Genomic DNA, 25372 nt, shown 5'->3' on the forward strand with positions numbered 1-25372 from the left:
TCGCATGCATTGGCTTTGAAAGAGGCGGTAAATAAAGTTATGTTCCCTGCCATGATCGATCTATGCAGAGCAATGTGTTCCTTGGCAACACAAAATTCAGGCTACCCTATGTTGGCTCGAACTCATGGGCAGGTATGACTTATGAAACCACCTTTTACCATAATGTTTTATTACTGTTATACAACAAGAAAAATAAGGTATGCATAGCTTCTCCATATACAGCTCTCAAAGGGCTTCTATATGAGACATACGATATAAAACAATTACTTATTGGGGCTTAATGTTTTGTAAGTTTTTCTGTTTGATGCAGCAAGGTGATTTAGAGTGATAGTAATTTGCTAAGTTTTCATAATGAACAGAATAGAATTGAATGATTGATCAACTCATTCAGCTATTTCCAAGGAAACATGGATGAAGAAAATAACCATCAATGTTGTTGGTTCTGATGCAGTTCTATCCCTTCGACAGATCGAGCCTCATGACTACATATCAAAGCTCTTCAACCTATTCACCCAGTTTAACAATGTGTTGACTGATTTTGATAGAGACATCTGGTCCTATATATCATTAGGCTACTTCAAGCAGGTAAAGTAAAAGCGGTTGCCACCACAGTTTGGGAGGATTAAACTTGTTCTGCAAGGAAACAAATTGATGGTTTTGGACTTTTGGTTTTTATCTTCCCTATTAAATTTCAGCACCTTCCAAAATTCTTTTCTTTTTTCAGATACCAAAGGCTGGTGAAGTTGGTTCTTCCAGTATGCCTCATAAAATCAACCCCATTGTTGACACCTTTTTGGAGGCGTCAATTACTCAAGAGAACCAGCGGCGGTGCTCTCTGGTCAGGCGCGGACGGTCCGCGACCTGGCGCAGGGGCTAGGGATTCCTGCCTGACGGCCGGACGGTCCGCACCCTGGGGCCGGACGGTCCGCGCGTGCGCAGGGGCGGCGGAAGATCGCCGGCGGCGCCTGGATCTCGCTCCCGGGAGGGACCCCGTCGGGGAGGAGAGATCCTAGGAGTTGTCTAGGCTCGGGCCGGCCGACCTAGACTCCTCTAATCGGCGTAGAGTCGAAGAGAGGCGAAGAATTTGGGGATCGAGAGGCTAAACTAGAACTAGACTGGAACTAATCCTCTAATCCTCTAATCTTGTTTTACTTTATAAGGACCCTCCCAGCTTAGCGACCATTTCCCAAACTTCCGGTCTTTATTCCTTAGAGGCAAGATGATCTTCCACACCAGATCCCCTACTTGAAATGACTTTGCTTTGACCTTCTTATTGTAGGCCCTGGCTACCATAATCTTGTCCTTTTCTATTGCTCCCAAAGCTATCACCCTCTTGTCGGTCACTGAGAGCACCTAGAGGGGGGGTGAATAGGTGATCCTGTAAATCTTAAAACTTAAGCCACAAAACTTTGATTAAATGTTAGCACAGTTAATGCCAAGTGGCTAGAGCGAAGATCTTGCACAATATGATAATCACAAGAAGATCAACACAGAGAGGACACGGTGATTTATCCCGTGGTTCGGCCAAGTACAAAACTTGCCTACTCCACGTTGTGGCGTCCCAACGGACGACAGTTGCACTCAACTCCTCTCAAGTGATCTTCTTGATCAACTTGAATACCACAGTGTTATGCTTTTCTTCTCAATATCCCGTTTGCGAGGAATCTCCACAACTTGGAGCCTCTCGCCCTTACACTTGAGATTCACAAAGAAATACGGAGTAAGGAAGGAAATGAGCAACACACACAAGACTTCAAAAGATCAGAGCAACACGCATACAAGCAGCAACAAGAGCTCGCAACACAACTCAAAGAGTTCACAACTCCACAAGAGCTCTATATGCTATCACAATGAAACGAATGCGCGAGATCGATGTCTTGGTGCTTAGGAATGTTGTAGGAATGCTTGGTATTCTCCTCCATGCGCCTAGGGGTCTCTTTTATAGCCCCAAGGCAGCTAGGAGCCGTTAAAAATAAATCTGGAAGGCCATCCTTGCCTTCTGTCGTCGGGCGCACCGGACAGTCCGGTGCACACCGGACACTGTCCGGTGCCCGATTTCTTTCCTTAACCGGCGCAGCCGACCGTTGCCGACCGTTGCAGATCTGGCGCACCGGACAGTCCGGTGCACACCGGACAGTCCGGTGCCTCCTTCCGACCGTTGGCCAGACCACGTGTCGCGCGCAGATTCCGCGGCCGACCGTTGGCTCGGCCGACCGTTGGCTCACCGGACAGTCCGGTGCACACCGGACAGTCCGGTGAATTTTAGCCGTACGCCGTCGGCAAATTCCCGAGAGCGGCGTCTTCAGGTCGAGGCAGCCTGGCGCACCGGACACTGTCCGGTGCACCACCGGACAGTCCGGTGCCCCAGACCGAAACAGCCTGTTGGCTGTACACAGCCAACATTCTCCTTTTCTTCTTCTCTCTGTTTCTAACACTTAGACAAATATATTAGTACTCAAAACCAATGTACTAAGGCTTAGAAACATACCTTTACTTGTGATTTGCACTTTGTTCATCCATGGGCATAGATTCACATTTAAGCACTTGTGTTGGCACTCAATCACCAAAATACTTAGAAATGGCCCAAAGGCACATTTCCCTTTCAATCTCCCCCTTTTTGGTGATTTATGCCAACACAACATAAAGCAACTAGAACAAGTGCAAAATCACTTCAAATAGAACTCAAATCTATTTTGATTCATTTTTGGCATATATGGATCATCCTTTGCCACCACTTGGTTTGTTTTTGCAAATCAAACCAAAATCTCTATCTCTAAGTCAAACATACATGTTGAAGCATAAAGAGAGTCTTTCCAAAAGAGATTGATCAAAGATTTCAAAAACTCCCCCTATTTCCCATAATCAATACTTCTCCCCACAAGAAGCCAACTTTTTGACGAAAGAGACAATGCAAGAGTTTTGAACAAACCAAAAGCTCTATTCTACTATTTCAAAAATCTCTCAAGTGGTAGCTGATCCATTTATTACTTTGGCCTTTATTTTCTCCCCCTTTGGCATCAAGCACCAAAACGGAATCAACTTTGGCCCTTTTAACCCCATTGCCTCACCAAAATCTTCAATTAAGAGCAAATGGCAATAAGAGTTCATGAGATGAACTTGGAACTAGTTACCCTCTCATCGGAGTGCAGTGGAAGTCTTTCATGGTCCAAGTCCACCTTTTCCCTTTCAATTCTCCTTCGAGACTAGATCAAGCAAACTCAAGCATATGGTTAGTCTCAAAGGGTCAAGTTGTAACACATCTCCCCCTAAACATGTGCATCACTTTGCAACGGACTTGTGAGGTCCAGGGAGTGTTTGTACAACTTAAGCACCAAAATAAGCAACAAAATGCATAATGAACATGATCAAAGGCATAAATACATGTATGCTACAATTCAATCCAGGTTCCGCGAATCTAAGACATTTAGCTCACTACGCAGCCTGCAAAAGGTCTTCTCATCTAGAGGCTTGGTAAAGATATCGGCTAGCTGGTTCTCGGTGCTAACATGAAACACTTCGATATCTCCCTTTTGCTGGTGGTCTCTCAAAAAGTGATGCCGGATGTCTATGTGCTTTGTGCGGCTGTGCTCAACAGGATTTTCCGCCATGCGGATAGCACTCTCATTATCACATAGGAGTGGGACTTTGCTCAGATTGTAGCCAAAGTCCCTGAGGGTTTGCCTCATCCAAAGTAGTTGCGCGCAACACTGTCCTGCGGCAACATACTCGGCCTCAGCGGTGGATAGGGCAACAGAAGTTTGTTTCTTAGAGTTCCATGACACCAGGGACCTTCCTAAGAATTGGCACGTCCCCGATGTACTCTTCCTATCGACCTTGCATCCAGCATAGTCGGAATCTGAGTATCCAACCAAGTCAAAGGTAGACCCCTTTGGATACCAGAGCCCGAAGCAAGGCGTAGCAACTAAATATCTCAAAATTCGCTTCACCGCCACTAAGTGACACTCCTTAGGGTCGGATTGAAATCTAGCACACATGCATACGCTAAGCATAATATCCGGTCTACTAGCACATAAGTAAAGTAATGACCCTATCATTGACCGGTATGCTTTTTGATCAACGGACTTACCTCCTTTGTTGAGGTCGGTGTGTCCGTCGGTTCCCATCGGCGTCTTTGCGGGCTTGGCGTCCTTCATCCCAAACCGCTTTAGCAAGTCGTGCGTGTACTTCGTTTGAGAGATGAAGGTGCCATCCTTGAGTTGCTTCACTTGGAACCCAAGGAAGTAGTTCAACTCGCCCATCATCGACATCTCGAATTTCTGAGTCATCACCCTGCTAAACTCTTCACAAGACTTTTGGTTAGTAGAACCAAATATTATGTCATCGACATAAATTTGGCACACAAACAAATCACCATCACATGTTTTTGTAAAAAGAGTTGGATCGGCTTTCCCAACCTTGAAAGCATTAACAATTAGAAAGTCTCTAAGGCATTCATACCATGCTCTTGGGGCTTGCTTAAGTCCATAGAGCGCCTTAGAGAGCTTACACACATGGTCGGGGTACCGTTCATCCTCGAAGCCAGGGGGTTGCTCCACGTACACCTCCTCCTTGATTGGCCCGTTGAGGAAAGCGCTCTTCACATCCATTTGGTACAACCTGAAAGAATGATGAGCGGCATATGCTAGCAAGATACGAATTGATTCTAGCCTAGCCACAGGAGCAAAGGTCTCCTCGAAATCCAAACCTGCGACTTGGGCATAACCTTTTGCCACAAGTCGAGCCTTGTTTCTCGTCACCACCCCGTGCTCGTCCTGTTTGTTGCGGAACACCCACTTGGTTCCCACAACATTTTGCTTCGGACGAGGCACCAGTGTCCAAACTTCATTCCTTTTGAAGTTGTTGAGCTCCTCCTGCATGGCCAACACCCAGTCCGGATCTAGCAAGGCCTCCTCTACCCTGAAAGGCTCAATAGAAGAGACAAAGGAGTAATGCTCACAAAAATTAACTAGTCGAGATCGAGTAGTTACTCCCTTGCTAATGTCACCCAGAATTTGGTCGACGGGATGATCCCTTTGAATCATCGCTCGAACTTGGGTTGGAGGTGCCGGTTCCGCTTCTTCCTCCATCACATGATCATCTTGTGCTCCCCCTTGATCACACGCCTCCTGTTGATGAACCCGTTCATCGTCTTGAGTTGGGGGATGCACCATAATTGAGGAAGAAGGTTGATCTCGTTCATCTTGTTCCTGTGGCCGAACGTCTCCAATCGCCATGGTTCGTATAGCGGCCGTCGGAACATCTTCTTCATCTACATCATCACAATCAACAACTTGCTCTCTTGGAGAGCCATTAGTCTCATCAAATACAACGTCGCTAGAGACTTCAACCAAACCCGATGATTTGTTGAAGACTCTATACGCCTTTGTATTTGAGTCATAACCTAACAAAAACCCTTCTACAGCTTTGGGAGCGAATTTAGAATTTCTACCCTTCTTCACTAGAATGTAGCACTTGCTCCCAAATACGCGAAAGTAAGATACATTGGGTTTGTTACCGGTTAGTAGCTCATACGACGTCTTCTTGAGGAGGCGATGAAGGTAGACCTTTTTGATGGCGTGGCAAGCCGTGTTCACGGCTTCCGTCCAAAAGCACTCGGGGGTCTTGAACTCTCCTAGCATCGTCCTCGCCATGTCGATGAGCGTCCTGTTCTTCCTCTCTACCACACCATTTTGCTGCGGTGAGTAGGGAGCGGAGAACTCGTGCTTGATCCCTTCCTCTTCAAGGAACTCCTCCACTTGAAGGTTCTTGAACTCGGACCCGTTGTCGCTCCTTATCTTCTTCACTTTGAGCTCAAACTCATTTTGAGCTCTCCTGAGGAAGCGCTTGAGGGTCCCTTGGGTTTCAGACTTATCCTGCAAAAAGAACACCCAAGTGAAGCGGGAAAAGTCATCAACAATAACTAGACCATACTTACTCCCTCCTATGCTCAGATAGGCGACGGGTCCGAAGAGGTCCATATGCAGCAGCTCCAGGGGTCTTGAAGTGGTCATCACATTCTTGCTGTGATGTGCTCCTCCCACTTGTTTACCTGCTTGACAAGCTGCACAAGGTCTATCTTTTTCGAATTGTACGTTAGTCAAACCTATCACGTGTTCTCCCTTTAGAAGCTTGTGAAGGTTCTTCATCCCCACATGAGCTAAGCGGCGATGCCACAGCCAGCCCATGCTAGTCTTAGCTATTAAGCATGCATCTAGACCAGCCTCTTCTTTTGCAAAATCAACTAAATAGAGTTTGCCGTCTAATACACCCTTAAAAGCTAGTGAACCATCACTTCTTCTAAAGACAGACACATCTACATTTGTGAATAGACAGTTATACCCCATGTTGCATAATTGACTAACAGATAGCAAATTATAACCAAGAGACTCTACTAAAAACACATTAGAGATAGAGTGCTCATTAGAAATTGCAATTTTACCTAACCCTTTTACCTTGCCTTGATTCCCATCACCGAATACAATTGAATCTTGAGAATCCTTATTCTTGACGTAGGAGGTGAACATCTTCTTCTCCCCCGTCATATGGTTTGTGCATCCGCTATCAATAATCCAGCTTGAACCCCCGGATGCATAAACCTGCAAGGCAAATTTAGGCTTGGGACTTAGGTACCCAACTCATGTTGGGTCCTACAAGGTTAGCACAAATATCTTTAGGGACCCAAATGCAAGTTTTGTCTCCCTTGCATTTTGCCCCTAACTTCCTAGCAATTATCTTTCTATCCTTTCTACAAATTGCAAAGGAAGCATTTAAAGCACAATAAATTGTAGATGGTTCATTCACTACTTTCCTAGGAGCATGAATAATATTTTTTCTAGGCATATTATGAACAACATCCCTTCTACCAACATTTCTATTGTGCACATATGAAGAACTAGAAGCAAACATAGCATGAGAAAAATCATCGTACGCATTATAACTCCTATAAGCATTTCTAGTTTGTCTCCTATCATGATATATAAAAGCATGATTCCTTTTAGTGCTAGTAGCCATAGGAGCCTTCCCTTTCTCCTTAGTGGGAATGGGAGCCTTATGGCTTGTTAAGTTCTTGGCTTCCCTCTTGAAGCCAAGCCCATCCTTAATTGAGGGGTGTCTACCAACCGTGTAGGCATCCCTAGCAAATTTTAGTTTCTCAAAATCACTTTTGCTAGTCTTAAGTTGGGCATTAAGACTAGCTACCTCTTCATTTAATTTAGAAATACAAGCTAGGTGTTCACTATAATCATCAATGTTAATATCTTTACACCTAGTGCAAATTTCAACATATTCAACACAAAAGTTGGATTTATTTGCTTCTACTAGTTTAGCATTTAAATCATCGTTTATGCTCTTTAAGTTAGAAATAGAATCATGGCATGTTGACACTTCACAAGCAAGCATTTCATTCCTCTTAATTTCTAATGCAAGGGATTTTTGAGCCTCTACAAACTTATCATGTTCTTCATACAACAAATCCTCTTGCTTTTCTAAAAGTATATTCTTTTCATTCAAGGCATCAATTAATTCATTAATTTTGTCTATCTTAGATCTATCTAAACCCTTGAACAAACATGAATAATCTACTTCATCCTCATCACTAGATTCGTCCTCACTTGAAGAAGCATAGGTAGAGTTGTGAGTACATACCTTCTTCTCCCTTGCCATAAGGCATGTGTGACGCTCGTTGGGGAAGAGGGTTGATTTGTTGAAGGCGGTGGCGGCGAGTCCTTCATTGTCGGAGTCCCTCTTGTTTCCCTTTTCCTGGTCACTATCATTATCGGGGCAGTTAGCGATAAAATGACCAAACTTACCGCACTTGAAGCATGAGTGCTTCCCCTTCGCCTTGGTCTTGCTTGGCTGCCCTTTGTGACCCTTTAGTACCGTCTTGAAGCGTTTGATGATGAGAGCCATCTCTTCATCATTAAGTCCGACCGCCTCAATTTGTGCCACCTTGCTAGGTAGCGCCTCCTTACTTCTTGTTGCTTTGAGAGCAAAAGGTTGTGGTTCATTGATCGGTCCATTCAAGGCGTCGTCCACGTACCTTGCCTCCTTGATCATCATTCGCCCGCTGACGAATTTTCCTAAGACTTCTTCGGGCGACATTTTGGTGTACCTGGGATTCTCACGAATATTATTCACCAAATGAGGATCAAGAACGGTAAAGGACCTTAGCATTAGGCGGACGACGTCGTGGTCCGTCCATCGCGTGCTTCCGTAGCTCCTTATTTTGTTGATAAGGGTCTTGAGCCGGTTGTATGTTTGAGTTGTCTCCTCGCCCCTTATCATCGCGAACCGTCCAAGCTCGCCCTCCACCAACTCCATTTTGGTGAGCAAGGTAGCGTCATTTCCCTCATGAGAGATCTTGAGGGTATCTCAGATTTGCTTGGCGTTATCCAAGCCACTCACTTTGTTATATTCATCCCTGCACAATGAAGCTAGAAGAACAGTAGTAGCTTGTGCATTCTTATGGATTTGCTCATTAATGAATATAGGACTATCCGAACTATTAAAGTGCATTCCACTATCTACAATCTCCCATATACTAGGATGGAGAGAGAATAGGTGACTACGCATTTTGTGGCTCCAAAATCCGTAGTCCTCTCCATCAAAGTGTGGGGGCTTGCCGAGTGGAATGGAAAGCAAATGTGAATTTGAACTTTGCGGAATACGAGAGTAGTCAAAGGAAAAGTTAGAATTAACCGGTTTCCTTTGCTCGTAGTCGTTGTGGTCGTCGTCCTTTTGGGAAGAAGTAGACTCATCACTGTCGTCGTAGTAGACGATCTCCTTGATGCGCCTCGTCTTCTTCTTCTTCCCTTCCTTTCGTCTATGACCTGAGCCGGAGTCGGTAGGCTTGTCATCTTTGGCCTCATTGACGAAGGACTCCTTCTCCTTATCGTTGATCACGATTCCCTTCCCCTTAGGATCCATCTCTTCGGGCGGTTAGTCCCTTTCTTGAAGAGAATGGCTCTGATACCAATTGAGAGCACCTAGAGGGGGGGGGGGGTGAATAGGTGATCCTGTAAATCTTAAAACTTAAGCCACAAAACTTTGATTAAATGTTAGCACAGTTAATGCCAAGTGGCTAGAGCGAAGATCTTGCACAATATGATAATCACAAGAAGATCAACACAGAGAGGACACGGTGATTTATCTCGTGGTTCGGCCAAGTACAAAACTTGCCTACTCCACGTTGTGGCGTCCCAATGGACGAGAGTTGCACTCAACTCCTCTCAAGTGATCTTCTTGATCAACTTGAATACCACAGTGTTATGCTTTTCTTCTCAATATCCCGTTTGCGAGGAATCTCCACAACTTGGAGCCTCTCGCCCTTACACTTGAGATTCACAAAGAAATACGGAGTAAGGAAGGAAATGAGCAACACACACAAGACTTCAAAAGATCAGAGCAACACGCATACAAGCAGCAACAAGAGCTCGCAACACAACTCAAAGAGTTCACAACTCCACAAGAGCTCTATATGCTATCACAATGAAACGAATGCGCGAGATCGATGTCTTGGTGCTTAGGAATGTTGTAGGAATGCTTGGTATTCTCCTCCATGCGCCTAGGGGTCTCTTTTATAGCCCCAAGGCAGCTAGGAGCCGTTAAGAACAAATCTGGAAGGCCATCCTTGCCTACTGTCGTCGGGCGCACCGGACAGTCCGGTGCACACCGGACACTGTCCGGTGCCCGATTTCTTTCCTTAACCAGCGCAGCCGACCGTTGCCGACCGTTGCAGATCTGGCGCACCGGACAGTCCGGTGCACACCGGACAGTCCGGTGCCTCCTTCCGACCGTTGGCCAGACCACGTGTCGCGCACAGATTCCGCGGCCGACCGTTGGCTCGGCCGACCGTTGGCTCACCGGACAGTCCGGTGCACACCGGACAGTCCGGTGAATTTTAGCCGTACGCCGTCGGCAAATTCCCGAGAGCGGCGTCTTCAGGTCGAGGCAGCCTGGCGCACCGGACACTGTCCGGTGCACCACCGGACAGTCCGGTGCCCCAGACCGAAACAGCCTGTTGGCTGTACACAGCCAACATTCTCCTTTTCTTCTTCTCTCTGTTTCTAACACTTAGACAAATATATTAGTACTCAAACCCAATGTACTAAGGCTTAGAAACATACCTTTACTTGTGATTTGCACTTTGTTCATCCATGGGCATAGATTCACATTTAAGCACTTGTGTTGGCACTCAATCACCAAAATACTTAGAAATGGCCCAAAGGCACATTTCCCTTTCAGTCACTTCATCAATATTATCCATCATTGAATTATAATAATCAGTGACAGTTAGATCATTTTGTCTAGCGAACCTGACAGCATCCAAACTTATTTCCACAGGCAATACTGCTTCCTGCCCATAGACAAGCTCAAAAGGAGATACTTTAGTAGCACTATGTTTAGATATTCTATGAGCCCATAAAGCTTCGGACAAAATCTTATGCCAATGTTTAGGATTATCAGATATCTTCTTTTTTATCAAACTAATCAATGTCCTATTACTAGACTCGGCCTGTCCATTGGCCTGAGCATAATATGGAGATGAATTAAGCAGCTTAATTCTGTATAATTCAGCAAATTCACGTACCTCCTTTGACATAAAAGAAGTCCCTTGATATGTAGTCAAGGTCTGGGGAATGCCGAATCTATGAATAATATGCTCAGTTATGAACTCAATTACCTCCTTGTGTGTCATGTTTTTTAGAGCAACGGCTTTAGTCCATTTGGTAAAGTAGTCAGTGGCAACTAACACGAACCGATGCCCCTTTGATGATGAAGGATGAATTTCTCCAATAAAGTCTAATCCCCATCCTCTAAAAGGCCAAGGCTTGATGATAGGATGTAATTCGGCTGCAGGGACCAACTGTAGGTCACCGAATTTTTGACACACTTGGCAACCCTTGTAGTACTTGAAACAATCAGCTATCATGTTAGGCCAATAAAAACCAGACCTTCGCAACAGCCATTTCATCTTTGGAGCCGATTGATGGGTACCACAAATTCCTTCATGCACTTCGGCCATGGCTAATATAGCATCATCTGGGCCCAAGCACTTAAGCAGGACGTCGTTGACTGTTCGGCGGTAGAGTTCATCACTCATCAAAACATACTTGAAAGCTGTACGCCGAATATTCTTATCTGTCCTGACATTGGTGATAGTCGCCTAGAGGGGGGGTGAATAGGGCGAAACTGAAATTTACAAATATAAACACAACTACAAGCCGGGTTAGCGTTAGAAATATAAACGAGTCCGCGAGAGAGGGCGCAAAACAAATCGCAAGCAAATAAAGAGTGTGACACGTGGATTTGTTTTACCGAGGTTCGGTTCTCGCAAACCTACTCCCCGTTGAGGAGGCCACAAAGGCCGGGTCTCTTTCAACCCTTCCCTCTCTCAAACGGTCCCACGGACCGAGTGAGCTTCTCTTCTCAAATCAAAGCCGAGAACAAAACTTCCCCGCAAGGGTCACCACATAATTGGTGCCTCTTGCCTTGATTACAATGGAGTTTTGATCACAAGAACAAGTGAGAAAGAAAAGAAGCAATCCAAGTGCAAGAGCTCAAAAGAACACGACAAATCTCTCTCGCTAATCACTAAAGCCTTTTGTGGAATTGGAGAGGATTTGATCTCTTTGGTGTGTCTAGAATTGAATGCCTAGCTCTTGTAAGTGGTTGAGAAGTGGAAAACTTGGATGCAATGAATGGTGGGGTGGTTGGGGTATTTATAGCCCCAACCACCAAAAGTGGTCGTTGGGAGGCTGTTTGTTCGATGGCGCACCGGACAGTCCGGTGCACACCGGACATGTCCGGTGCCCTCGCCACGTCATCACTGCCGTTGGATTCTGACCGTTGAAGCTTCTGACTTGTGGGCCCGCCTGGATGTCTGGTGCACACCGGACATGCACTGTTCCTTGTCCGGTGCGCCAGTATGGGCGCGCCTGACTTCTGTGCGCGCTGCGCGCGCATTAATTGCGTCGCAGGTAGCCGTTGGCGCCGAATAGCCGTTGCTCCGGAGTTGCACCGGACAGTCCGGTGCACACCGGACATGTCCGGTGAATTATAGCGGACTATCCGTTGGAGATTCCCGAAGCTGGCGAGTTCCTGAGGCCGCTCCTCCTTGGCGCACCGGACACTGTCCGGTGTACACCGGACAGTCCGGTGAATTATAGCGCGAGTGCCTCTGAAAATTCCCGAAGGTGGTGAGTTTGAGTTGGAGTCCTCTGGTGCACCGGACATGTCCGGTGCGCCAGACCAGAGGTGCCTTCGGTTGACCCTTTGCTCTTTTGTGGAACCCAACTATTGGTCTTTTTATTGGCTAAGTGTGAACCTTTAGCACCTGTATAACTTATACACTAGAGCAAACTAGTTAGTCCAATTATTTGTGTTAGGCAATTCAACCACCAAAATTATTTAGGAACTAGGTGTAAGCCTAATTCCCTTTCAATTGGGATTTCGTAAATAATTTGTTATGGGCGTTCTCCAATCACTTGCATCGGCTTCATTGTCAGCCAAATCGACTAGGAGAACCTTCCAGGCAACCTCGGACGGTCCGGCGCCTTCACGCGGACGGTCCGCGGCCTGTTGATTTGGCCCTGCACTGGTTATCAGATTTTCAGTGCTGTGAAATCTCCCTCGCTTTATCCGATAACCTGATGCATCTTGTGCCAAATTGTTGGCTCTATGATTCTCAACTCTAGAGATATGCCGAATACTGAATTCGTCAAAAGAATGGATTATGCTCCAACATTTTTCAAGGTAACTATTTAAAGTACCATCAAAACACTGATATTCTTCTAACACCTGTTGGACGACCAGATGAGAATCACCAAATGCCTTCACATGTTTTACTCCCATACAATTTAAGAGTTCCAAACCGAATAAGAGGGCCTCATATTCGACTTGATTATTAGTGCAATAAGTTTTCAATTGGCTAGAGAAGTCAAAGGAGACATTACTTGGTGAAACAAGCACAATGCCCATTCCTTGCCCTTCATTGCAAACCGATCCATCAAAATATAAAGTCCAAGGAGTAATAGTGAGGTATGACAGGTCTAGTTCATGAATATCATTAACCAGATGTTCTACAATGAAATCCGCTATGACTTGGCCTTTCATAGATTTCAATGGTTCATAGGCCAAGTCATATTCTATGAGTGCATAAGCCCACTTACCAATTCTACCACTCATAATTGGGCTATGCAACATGTATTTGATCACATCGGCTTGACCAGAAACAGTGCAATGACTAGACAGTAAATAACATCTACATTTGGTGCATGCAAAAAACAAGCATAAGCATAACTTTTCAATAAAAGTGTACCTTGTTTCAGCATCCACCAACCTTCGGCTTAGATATGTCACCACATGCTCCTTCCCCTCAGTCTCTTGTGTCAGAACAGCCCCAATGACCTTATCCTCAGCTGCAATGTATAATCGGAATGGTACTCCTGCTCGTGGTGCTTTTAATACGGGAGCCGAAGATAAGTATTTTTTGATGAGATCAAATGCTTCTTGCTGTTCTGCCCCCAAGCGAATTCGGCATCATTCTTAAGCCGAAGAATAGGGGTGAACGCATCAATCTTCCCGGCTAGGTTAGAAATAAACCTTCGTAAATAATTTACCTTGCCGAGAAACCTCTGTACCTCGACTTTACAGGTCGGAGGTCCCACATTCCGAATAGACTTGATTCGGTCAGGGTCTATCTCTATACCATGTTCATGTATGACAAATCCTAAAAACTTACCAGCCGACACTCCAAAAGCACATTTACGTGGGTTCATTTTCAAACCATACTGACGCATTTTATTAAAGGCTTTGCGCAAATCAACTATATGAGAACTAAACTCAGCCGATTTGACTACAATATCATCAATGTAAACTTCCACAGTGTTTCCTAACAATTCATGGAAGATCAAATTCATAGCCCTCTGATAAGTAGCACCAGCATTTTTCAGACCAAAAGTCATGACAACCCACTCAAATAAACCAATGAAGCCTGGACATATAAAGGCCGTTTTAGACGCATCTTCTTCGGCCATGAAAATCTGATTATATCCGGCATTACCATCAAGGAAGCTAATAATTCTATTTCCTGATGCATTATTGATTAATGTGTCGGCTATGGGCATGGGATATTCTTCTTTAGGAGTTGCTCTATTTAAATTGCGAAAATCAATGCATACTCTAAGTTTACCTGACTCCTTCTTCTCCACCGGCACAATATTGGAGACCCACTCTGCGTATCTGCAAGGTCTGATAAAATCAGCTTCTAGCAGTCGGTGGATTTCGTCCTTGATACGTGGGAGAAGATCTGGACGAAATGTTCTAGCTCTTTTCTTGAAAGGTCTGAAACCAGATTTAATAGGCAGCCGATGCTCTACGATCTCTCGGCTTAATCCAGGCATTTCAGTATAATTCCAAGCAAAGCAATCTGAATATTCCTTCAATAGACCGATCATCTCATCTCTAGGATCGGTCTCCAGGGTCTTGTTTACAAAAGTCGGCCTTGGAGTTTTACCATCTCCTATGTCAATCTCCTCCAAAGGATCGGCCGATGTAAACCCCTGTCCTAGTTTATCAAGATCTCTGAATTCCTCTATTATGTTTCCCACAGAGGAATTAGAAGATCTTTGTGTGACGGCGGACTCTCCGGTCCCGGGAACCGGATCATCCGTAATACTGTCCTTTTGCTGTGATATATGTTCGGTCTTAAAGTCCGAACTCTTTTGTGAAAGACCAGACCATCCGGCCTTGGAAGCCGAACTGTCTGTGGACAGAGACTCATGAGTTTTGTGTGTATTCATCATTTAAACTTTATTTAGGATTTAGCCGATTCTCCATCGGCTCTAGCATTACAAGAATGAAACCTTTCTTATCTATACTTATGAATTGATAATCAGAAAAATCTACTCCTGTGAGACATGTAGCAGTCTCATAAGTCCAGAGTACAGGGGCATCGGCCACAGCGATGCAGGCCGATACATCAGCATGTACTTGTTCTATGTCATCGCCTACCCATTGTATTAGCATTTGATGTAATGTAGAAGGTATACATTGATTGGCGTGAATCCAATCTCTGCCTAGAATTAAACTGTAATTTCCTTCTACAGCAGCGACGAAGAATGCAGCAGCAAGGGTCTTAGTCCCGATGGTTAATTCAACGGACGTGACTCCCCTAGCTTTGATCGAACTATCAGTTCCAACACCGCTGAGGGTCATGTTGGTCTTGACAAGTTCGTCATCTTGTTTACCTAATTTTCTGTATAATGAATAAGGCATTAGATTTACAGCCGCCCCTCCGTCTACCAATATCTTAGCAATCAGTATCCCATCAATGTGACCGCGCACAAAGAGCGGCTTTAAATGATTTACCGATTCCTTTGGTTTAGTAAAGGCGGCTTCTTTAGGACCAAAATCAAACTGGGCAACAACAGGTTCATCGTCGCCGATGATAGTACAATCGGCAGAAAATGTAATAATATTTACATCCATACCTGAGCGTTCTGGAGAAGCCTCGTAGTCGACCAGGTCTTCTCCCAGTAGGTCGTCCTCTTCCATTGATGTTGTCGTGTCGTTGGAGGCCTCCTGGTGAACGGCGGACGGTCCGCACGCGGGGGCCGGACGGTCCGCGCCTGGTGCAGGATGTCCAGAGGCTTCCTGGTGAACGGCGGACGGTCCGTGCGCGGAGGCCGGACGGTCCGCACGTGGTGTAGGTTGACTTTCTATTTCTTTGGCCGTTTGTTTTTTCTCAACGGCCTTCGGTCTCCATTTCTTTTGCGGTGGCGGGTATAGTGGATGTGTGTCATTAAATGTCTTTTCCGCCTCCTTCTCCTGGCTCTCCTTTGCTCTTAGGCACTGTAATTTTCTCTTTTGGGATCGTGTCAATCTCGATGGGCACCATCGAGGCATGGAGTATTTTGGATCGGCTGTTTTGATGGTAGCCGTATCCTTTTCGGTTGTGTTGGCCGATTCACCGAAAATCATCGGCCCTTTATTGTCTCCCTGTATGACAACATCTGCGGTGCCTATTTTGATGATGTCCTTTTTTGTTGTTCTTTGAGTTGCTACAGGCATATGCCCCCCTGCTGGATTGGTCGGCCTAGGAGGCCGAGTAGTCCGACAATCTTGTTGGGCCTGTGCCTGGTGACCGGATTCAGCAGCGCTCAATCGGTCTTGTACTGGCGTCGCCAACCTATCAAAAACGGATGTTTGGGGTGCCCCCCAGGCGGGGTACTGTGGCATCCCAAATGGATATGGTGGCATGCCCCACATTTGATTTGGGACATATGGTGGAGGTAAGTATGTGTATGGATATGACATAGATGGATAAGGAGGTGGAGGGGTCCATGTCGGCATGTTAGGTCTCAATTGTACAATAGGACCTTTCATTTCTTCCGATTGGTGAGGTGGTCCAATCGGCCTAACCTGACGTTGCTCATGAATGGGTGAGCGGGGTTGCTTCGGTGGCCGGTCACTGGGGCCGGCCTTCTTTTTCACATATTTAGACAACAATTGATCGAAAGTCGGGCCAGGCTTGATCAGCCGACCAGCTGCTTTAAATGTATTTGTTTTCCACGTACCTATCTCTGGTCGTCGTGGTTTGAAGGTACGTGGTCGCTGTGAGTCCTGAGCATGGCCGGACCGTCCGCCAGAATCCTCCGGACCGTCCGGAGAAGCGTCGGACCGTCCGCGTCGGGACGGCGGACTGTCCGTGATGCGCAGCACGGGTTCCCGCAACTGTCTCCCTGTCTGCGCTTGCCCCCCAGTGCTAGAGGCTGTGATGGTCACCTTCAGGGTCTCCCCTCCATCGGGAGTCTTCTTGGCCACCACTTTCCTGCAAGAAACTTTACAATCCTCATCGGCCTTTTTAGCATTGCCGATGATTGTTTCCTTGCCTTTGCCTTTATCGGCTGTATTTGACCGAACCAGGACTTTCTTGCCCTCGAAGTCAATCATGTTCATCGGAAAGGGCTCTGTATCCACCTGCATTTCCTGAAATTTCAATCGTCCTTCGTTAATGACCGATTGAATCTGTCGCCGAAATACATTACAATCATTAGTGGCATGAGAAAATGAGTTATGCCACTTGCAGTACGCACGACGTTTTAGCTCGTCGGCGGATGGAATAGTGTGATTTATTTTAATATTGCCATTTTTAAGTAACTCATCAAATATTTTATCACATTTACCAACATTAAATGTAAACTTTACCTCCTCTTGCCGTTTCTTTTGAACCGGCTGTAAGGAAGCACAAGCCGAAGATTTGGCCTGCTTTGGCCAAACCATTTCAGCAGCGTACACTTCTACTGATTCGTCATCTGAGCTACTTTGGTCGCATTCTACTATGTGTACGTTGTGACGCATTGTTTTAGCAGTTTCTTTGCTCCGGCTTTCGCAAGCCAAAGCCCTCTGGTGTAACTGTGCTGGTGTAAAGAATTGGATGCCTTCTAATCTTTCTTTTAAATAATATCGCAGACCATTAAAGGCTAATCCTACTAGCTGTTTTTCTGCTAAATGAATTTGAAAGCATCGGTTTCTTGTATCGCGGAATCTCCGGATGTAATCATTAACCGATTCGTCCTTTGTTTGTCATAATGACACTAAATCTACCAAATCCAACTCATAGTCACCGGAGAAAAAATGATTATGAAATTTTTGTTCCAGATCCCCCCATGATGAAATGGAATTAGGAGGTAAAGTGGCATACCATGCAAACGCGGTTCCTGTTAGAGATAATGAAAATAAGCGCACGCGAAATGCCTCTGTGTCGGCCAACTCTCCCAATTGTGCTAAGAACTGGCCTATATGTTCACGCGTGTTTTTCCCTTGATCACCCGAAAATTTTGCGAATTCGGGTATTCTAGTTCCCTGTGGGTACGGGTGGTGATCAAATCGGCTGTCATAAGGTTTCCGATATGATTGCCCCCCAGGGATCATGCTTACTCCGAGCTTATCTCGGAACGCCCCGGCTATTTCTTCCCTTACTATATCAATGGCAGCCGGTGCAAGACCACCGGCTCTCTGGTCAAACATAGGTGGGGTTGGTTGCATGTTAGCATGTTGTCGTTCCCCCCATTGGTTTGAACTACGTGGTGCATTTCCATTTGCCCTATATGGCTCATAGGTTTGATCGTTTCTTTCCGGCCTTCTAGGTGGGGCCGGAAAGCTTTCCTGGGCTCTGGATCCTGAATTAATGGGCTGGTGCATTGCATAGTGTGATGGGAAGTGTTGCTAGGACGGGCGAGGATTCAGGTAATAATCCTCCTTAAAAGACTCATGCGCGGACTGTCCGGACATTGGCCCGGACCGTCCGTGATTATGTGCGGACCGTCCGTCGTTGTACGCGGACGGTCCGACTGGGTAGTTTAGATTCTGTGTCGTGTGTGGTGGTTCGGGCGCATATCTAGGTAACTCATTAAAAATCGGCCCGACTGTTGTTGGTCCGGACGGTCCGCGCTCACGTGCGGACGGTCCGGGCATGCGCAGATCGACTGATTTGCTGCCGATTTGCGGTTGCTCAGGGTATGTATCCATCGGCATCCCATAAAGGGGTTGTGACTGGTCGTGACAACCTGTAGCCGATGTGTTACGCGTGTTACCTCCTAACTCAACCTCGTGCGAAGGAAAATTTGTGATACTAGATTTATCAAATGCACGTACTAGTCTCTTAAGATCGCTTTGCATACCCCCTATGATGTTCTGCATTTGTTCACGCTGATCTTCTACATAATTTCTAAGAGATTGCAGATCGTTGGTATTACTTACATTGGGGATATCTGCGTGGGTTGGAGCGAAGCCGGATCCGTCGCCCGATGCCGGACGACTTTGTTGTTCCTGTCCACTTTGAAGTTGGCCAAGAACTTTGCTTTCGCCTCCTGGATCATCCACTCCTTGTGCTCCTCGAACTGGAGCTGCTCGTCAGCCGGCAAGGTTTCCCAAGTCGGCTCTATGATGTTGCTTGGAGAAATATCAGAGCTATCCCTTGAACCGGCCATTGAGGGCCGATTTGATAAGCTTAGATATGTATGTCCCCAGCGGAGTCGCCAAAAAGTATGTTGACACCTTTTTGGAGGCGTCAATTACTCAAGAGAACCAGCGACGGTGCTCTCTGGTCAGGCGCGGACGGTCCGCGGCCTGGGGCCGGACGGTCCGCGACCTGGCGCAGGGGCTAGGGATTCCTGCCTGACGGCCGGACGGTCCGCACCCTGGGGCCGGACGGTCCGCGCGTGCGCAGGGGCGGCGGAAGATCGCCGGCGGCGCCTGGATCTCGCTCCCGGGAGGGACCCCGCCGGGGAGGAGAGATCCTAGGAGTTGTCTAGGCTCGGGCCGGCCGACCTAGACTCCTCTAATCGGCGTAGAGTCGAAGAGAGGCGAAGAATTTAGGGATCGAGAGGCTAAACTAGAACTAGACTAGAACTACTCCTAATTGTACTGGAAATAAATGCGAATAGAAGTTGTATTGATTCGATTGTTTCCCACAAATCGGCCGTAGACCTCTCTATTTATAGAGGAGGGGGGCTGGACCCTTTACACAACTGATTCCGAGCTAATTCCGCGAATATAGCTAACAACCGTAGCACAAAACTCGGAACCCTAATCTGTTCTGCGCACGCGCGGACCGTCTGGCCCACAGGCGCGGACTGTCCGGACCGTCCGCCAGCTCTTTTTTGGTTCAAACACCCATTGATTTTGAAAGTAGTGATGGCAACTTATGTCAGGTGAATTCTATATTATCTGGTATAAGCATGAAACTACCAATATCCCGGTTACAGGTATTGTGGCTAATCCAATTTTATGCCTCAATTTTATTTTTCTAGCGTGAGGTATCAGGATGAAAACCCGGTGCCTGTATTCATGATACCTATACGAGATTGGATCTTCAACTATTGTTATCATCTCATTAGTATGTACTTATACTGATGAACCACCGTGTTGTATCATTGACAGCTTGACCTAACAGACTCGACTGTTTTGAGAAACCTGGGTATGGGATTAGGTCATTCTCTATTGGCTTACAAAGCTACCATGCGTGGAATCAGCAAGGTTCAGGTAGGTGACCCAGAGCTTGTCCTTTGTCTCGTTACAGATAATATAGTTGGTTACAGATAATATATTTGTATTTTCAATATAGTTGATGCATACTTAATTTTTATCTTATGACTAAAAGATCACACCACTCAAACCAGATGAGGATAACTGACTTGGTAGGAGAGACATTATTGTCCTGTTCTATACGTGCGTTCATGGTAATGTAATCTTTCGCATTGATTTTCCAGTGTTATAATTTGTTGCTTTGTCTAATTGTTACCATAAATTAATATTTTAGTATCATTCTAATTTAATATGTCTCATAATAACCATGATTACTGCAGGGCGCACGAAGTGCGCCTCCTGATCTTGCAATCTCTATGTTTGTAGCATCTTGCATCTGATGGAGAAGAACAGAACAGAACAGCAATCCCCATTTACAGATGTGCAGGCGACATTTACAGAACAACAATCTGTGCAGGCGAGATGTTTACATATGTCGTTGGAAGCCCATAATATTTTGCATCTGAGGTTCTGCTAAAATACTATGGCCATGAGGTTGATGTCTGGAGTGCAAGTGTCTGAATCTAATATTCTGTTGAGTGGAGTCCCTCCTTTTCTGGGATGGTGAGGTTATATATAGCCATTTTAGTGAAATATTGCATTGCAATTTTATATGACATTGATAAATGGTACTAAATTGATAAATTGCTTTTGGAACGACACTCTAACTGTCACTGGTAGTGTTTGATGGTGGTAGATATCGAGCCTAGGTCTACTGCGAGTCTTTGATAGATTTCAATCCTATGGTTCGAGTTTCTGTTGAAAAGGGTAAGGTTGAGTCTAAACTTCTTGATGGTTTCAATCTCAGCTAAGAAGGGGAAATGCTATTTCAATATTATTTTCAGCTGATGGTGGTTGTTAGGGAATTCTTCAAAGAAAAAACCTTTCTTACCTCTGAAATTGATTACTTGAGCTGTCTGGATGCTACTCTTGTTTATGACTTCACGCAGTGTTGTTTGTCTGTTTGTTGGAATTCTGACTTGTGACAATTGTATGTGGAAAGTCATTGCTAAATCTCCTTTTCTTAGTTACTTATTTGAGAACATATTTCATCCTATCTACCAGATCTTTTATCCTCAAGTCAGTAGGGTGCCCCAAGGGCGCCAAATGTTCTAGTGAACTTGAAAGGAGGGGGGGGGAATGTATAGCAAAATTTCCAGCGTCGCATGATGCAATTTCTATGGCTGGAACTAGACGGGACGAAAAAAAAATATGGCGTCGCCCGGGTTCGAACCGGAGACCTTCAGTGTGTTAGACTGACGTGATAACCAACTACACCACGACACCTTTACGCTTTTTTAAATTACAGAAGTTATTTGTCCGTGCTAATATTCCACTTCATTGCATGACTATCTCAGCAACTCATGAATCAATGCATGCCATCTCGACCGTGTCAAGCAGGCATTTTCCCATCTCAAACGCATCATCGTTTCATTTGACATCGCCTGCTACCCTACTCCTTGTGCAAATCACATGCAATACAAAGTGCCGAGTGCCCAACTCTCAGGCATCTCTTTGTCAAGATCAAATCACCAACGTCACCGTACAAATTTCACAGTTCTACGTGACGTTACAATACAGTATAAGTACACAAAACAAGCGTTCAAAAGACACAGCAGAGCACGAGCACAAGAGTTAAATCATGACCTGGCAATTTTCACACGAGCCGTTACAGCAATGTTTGAGCCCACAAAGGGCTATCCTGATTAAAAGGGGGAAAAAAGGAGTTTTCACCCGCAACACATCCTACAGAATCATTCCTCAACTACAACGGCAGAAGGAAAACTGTTCCAATACTGTCAGAAACAAATGAAACATCCTGGCGAAACTCAGCCATCAGAACAAAGCGGAGCCCTTGGCGAAAAGATCTTCAGAGCCTGCGGAGCCCGAATATTCTTGCCGATGGGCACTCATAAGACATGTGCCCCCTCCCACCGCATGTGTCGCAGATGATGGTCGCCATGCAGTTGCGGCTGATGTGCCCCGGCTGACCGCAGATGCGGCACAGGATATCTCGGAACGGGCCGCCCTGTATCACTGAAGCCAGAGTCGTCTTTGGGCAGACGCGCGCGACGTGGCCGGAGACATTGCACAGGTTGCAGACCGGGTCGTTCTTGCACTCCCGAGCTATGTGCCCTGGCTGACGGCAGTTGTTGCAGGCCCGTTCGTTGGTGCAGTCAACGGCGATGTGGCCTGATTTAAAGCATTTGTTGCATAGCTTGACGTTAGCACCTGAAGTAGGGCAGTCACGTGCCAAGTGACCTGTCTTGTTGCAGGCGTGGCATAGGGCCTCGTTCTTGCACTCACTGGCAATGTGCCCAGACTCTTTGCAGTTCCAGCAAACAGTTTGTAAGGTGCATTCTGCTGCAAAGTGGCTGTAGAAAAAAAGAACAGAGTTATGGTCCACTGTAAACAAACATATGAAGACCGGAATTATTAAACTAATACTCTGTACAACAATAAGTCACAAATGCATTTGATTCCAACATAAATTGGAATGAATGCAGCTATACTAAGAGTGTTGCTGGTTTAACTTACCCTGGAAGGTTACAGTTATTGCACATAGGTGCAGATGGACACTCCTTAGCGAAGTGCCCAGGTCTCCGGCAGTTCTTGCATGCAAAATCCCTGCAAAATCATTCATTTAAAAAATGTTTCATCTTCGATAAGCCTGGAATGTGATTCACATAAAGCATATTAAACATTGGCATAACCATGTATGAAGAGCAAAGCAAGGTTTCCATTAACATAAGATAAAGCTTATCTTGGTAAAAGATGAGAAGAATGTGTGAGTGCCGAGTGCCCCTTTTTCAGTAGTAAACCATGGTGTGCCTAAAGACACTCTGGACCAGCATTAGGTCTTATGAGGTGCTAGGCTGTTAGCATGAACCTTAGCGGATGCAACTTCATCCAGAAGAAAAAGAAATACACAACATTGTGCATTACTGCATTGTTTAAAAGAACAGGGTTAAGTGAAATACCTTGTACACAGTGGCAGTAGAATAATTAGAACCCAGTTAGGTGACAAGAAGGTATTTTGGTAAGCCCACAAATATTACACCAATTTTCATGGAGTTTTCAACCTAGCAACCCCCCCCCCCCCCCCCATGCACACATAGAGTTTCAGATGTTATGACAGGTGCTTCAACTTGATGATTGGCAGCAGTGTTCTTAAGGCGCTTAGGCGAGCAAGTGACCGCCTTAATGCGTAGGCGGGCAACGCGGCAAGATTTCTCCGAGCGCCTGGACGCCTAGGCGTCCAGGCGCTGATGTTAATGAATACGCCCAAATGATTTTGGTTCAGCGTTTGATGCTGCATGAATAATCTATTTTTTGTTTACACAAATAAGCTACTGATCCTATTTCCTAAACATTGTTTCATGCTGACCAATCATTCATGTATTGGACCATTTACAAGAGTGAAAAAAGGAATGGATCATGGAAGCAGACTGAACATTGCTATTTCAAAACAGAACTGGCCACCACATAACATGTGGAATTAAAAAAAAACATGGATATGAGGGCAACTTATGACATAAATCGGCCATAAAGCAGTCATTAATTTGTTTACTTCCATTCAGGACCAATTGAAGATGATTTCCCTGGATATGCACAAACGTGCATGGTTTATTACTTTATTTATGACAGAACCATTGGGGATAGTGCAGCATTGATTAATCATTTTAATTAAGCAGTGGAGTGAGCTTCAACGTGTTTGGAAGCAAAGTATTTCAAAACCATGGTTTTAGAATACTATGGTTTTGAAATGTCATGACACAACCATAGTAATTTTTACATCACTCCAAGCAATACTTGTTTGGATACAAAGTATCTCAAACCATAGTATTTAGTATACATGTGCAAGAAGCTAGTCATAAACAAAAACTTTGGGTTGGAGTGGAGTTTCAAATATTACAAAAATATCAGGTTTTCTACAAAACCATGGTATTCAAAACAGATTTTTTTTACAAGGTGGCCAAACACCTCTTGGCAAAAAATACCATGGTATTCTCCAATACCATGGTTTTACCTCAAAACTCCAAAAATACTTTGCTTACAAACACCGCGTATAATGTAAAAGAGTGGGCATTAGATAAACTACTGCAGATAGGGCGGAAAACTTGTCCCTCATCAAGTCAGTGCTGATATCGGCATTACATTGAATCACTCGTGTAACATATATACATAAAATAGATCTACAGTCAGCATAAGATCAATTGAAAGTAAGCCATAGAATAAACATATAACTCGGAAGCATACCTGTGACCACGTCGTTCTCTGCGACGGTATGGGCTGCGGCTCCGGCTACGACTGCGGTGGGGTGCACGTTCACTGCGCAACCTATCTCTTCGCCGAGGACTGCGGCTCCTGCTCCTGCTGCGACTGCGGCTCCTACTTCTGCTCTTGCTCTTGCTTCTTGATGAAGTCATCAAAAATGAATCCTAATGTAACAAGATTACAAGAACCCCAAAAGGCACTTTCGGCAGCCAGGCTCAGAGTATCTGCAGTAGAAATTCAGTAAACATCACAAGTGCTAGATGAAAATGGAAGCCGAAATGCTCGTCCCCTCAACGGATATTTTTTGCAACACAATCGAAGTTAGTAGCCATATACACTTGCAATTAGATCAGATCCGAGTATAAATACTAAGTTAGGGTTTGGGTAGACGGCTTCGAACAGCAGGAAGGGAAGACAGGGGGTGGGCGTAACTGGTGGTGCACTGGTGCTCGTCGCCAGCCAAGGGCCTGAAGGTCGCCTCGGCACCTGGCGTAGGGCGGCAGCGACGGCCGCCCAGTTGCCGCCACGAGGGACGAGGCCCGGTGGGCGTTGGTGACTGGTGGTGAGCGGGGAGGGACTGAGGGAGTGCGCGGCCGCTGCCCGCTGGGGGTTAATGTTGGAAGAAACCGTTGGGTTGCAGCATATTGGCAGAACGGCCGAACCTGGTCCGTATAACTCCGTGTGACCGTGTAGGCCATTTGGTCTTGTTTGCCTATCCCACGGGCTCATGCGGCCATGTTATATATACATACACGATAACATATTCATGTACTATGAATAAATACACCCGTATCATATCATTATTATCATCAAATAAAGTCCATCTTAACTAAAAGAAAATCATTTTTCGTATCATTTGTTTAACTATCAAGTTATATAATTATAATGTTTGTTGTATTTGAAGTTAAATTTCTTTGTGTTTGTTTTATATTTTGAGTGATAGCCATATTAGAATTTGAGAATTCTCTAGTAGGTATGGGCCCAATAGGTAAAATTACCTACTCAG

At 45.5% G+C, this 25372-nt stretch overlaps 2 protein-coding genes and 1 non-coding gene across 4 annotated transcripts; 1 reads left to right on the forward strand and 2 right to left on the reverse strand.

Annotated features, from left to right (window-relative positions):
* Positions 1-411: 411 nt before the first annotated feature.
* LOC103645711 (adenylosuccinate lyase) lies at positions 412-20106 on the forward strand. The gene is made up of 4 exons (XM_008668724.1): positions 412-585; positions 725-775; positions 19677-19769; positions 19945-20106. Exons 1-4 carry the CDS (start codon positions 412-414, stop codon positions 20104-20106), a joined length of 480 nt encoding a protein of 159 aa, XP_008666946.1.
* A 1195-nt stretch (positions 20107-21301) lies between these two features.
* On the reverse strand, positions 21302-21375 carry TRNAV-AAC (transfer RNA valine (anticodon AAC)). Its single transcript has one exon. It is a non-coding gene; the product is annotated as a tRNA-Val (tRNA).
* A 239-nt stretch (positions 21376-21614) lies between these two features.
* On the reverse strand, positions 21615-25080 carry LOC100192675 (zinc knuckle (CCHC-type) family protein). Of its 2 annotated transcripts, NM_001137882.2 has the most exons (4): positions 24799-24940; positions 24349-24590; positions 22627-22716; positions 21615-22463 (listed from the first exon to the last, which is right to left on the reverse strand). In NM_001137882.2, the coding sequence occupies exons 2-4, from the start codon at positions 24516-24518 to the stop codon at positions 21959-21961; spliced, it is 765 nt and encodes a 254-aa protein (NP_001131354.2). In that variant the 5' UTR covers positions 24519-24590; positions 24799-24940; the 3' UTR covers positions 21615-21958. The 2 variants fall into 2 exon arrangements, with proteins under 2 accessions (NP_001131354.2, XP_020393179.1); XM_020537590.3 differs by having other exon boundaries at positions 21676-22463; positions 24349-25080.
* Between the last annotated feature and the right edge of the window lie 292 nt (positions 25081-25372).

This window comes from Zea mays, chromosome 1, assembly GCF_902167145.1.
Source record: "Zea mays cultivar B73 chromosome 1, Zm-B73-REFERENCE-NAM-5.0, whole genome shotgun sequence".
NCBI classification, from domain to species: Eukaryota; Viridiplantae; Streptophyta; class Magnoliopsida; order Poales; family Poaceae; genus Zea; species Zea mays.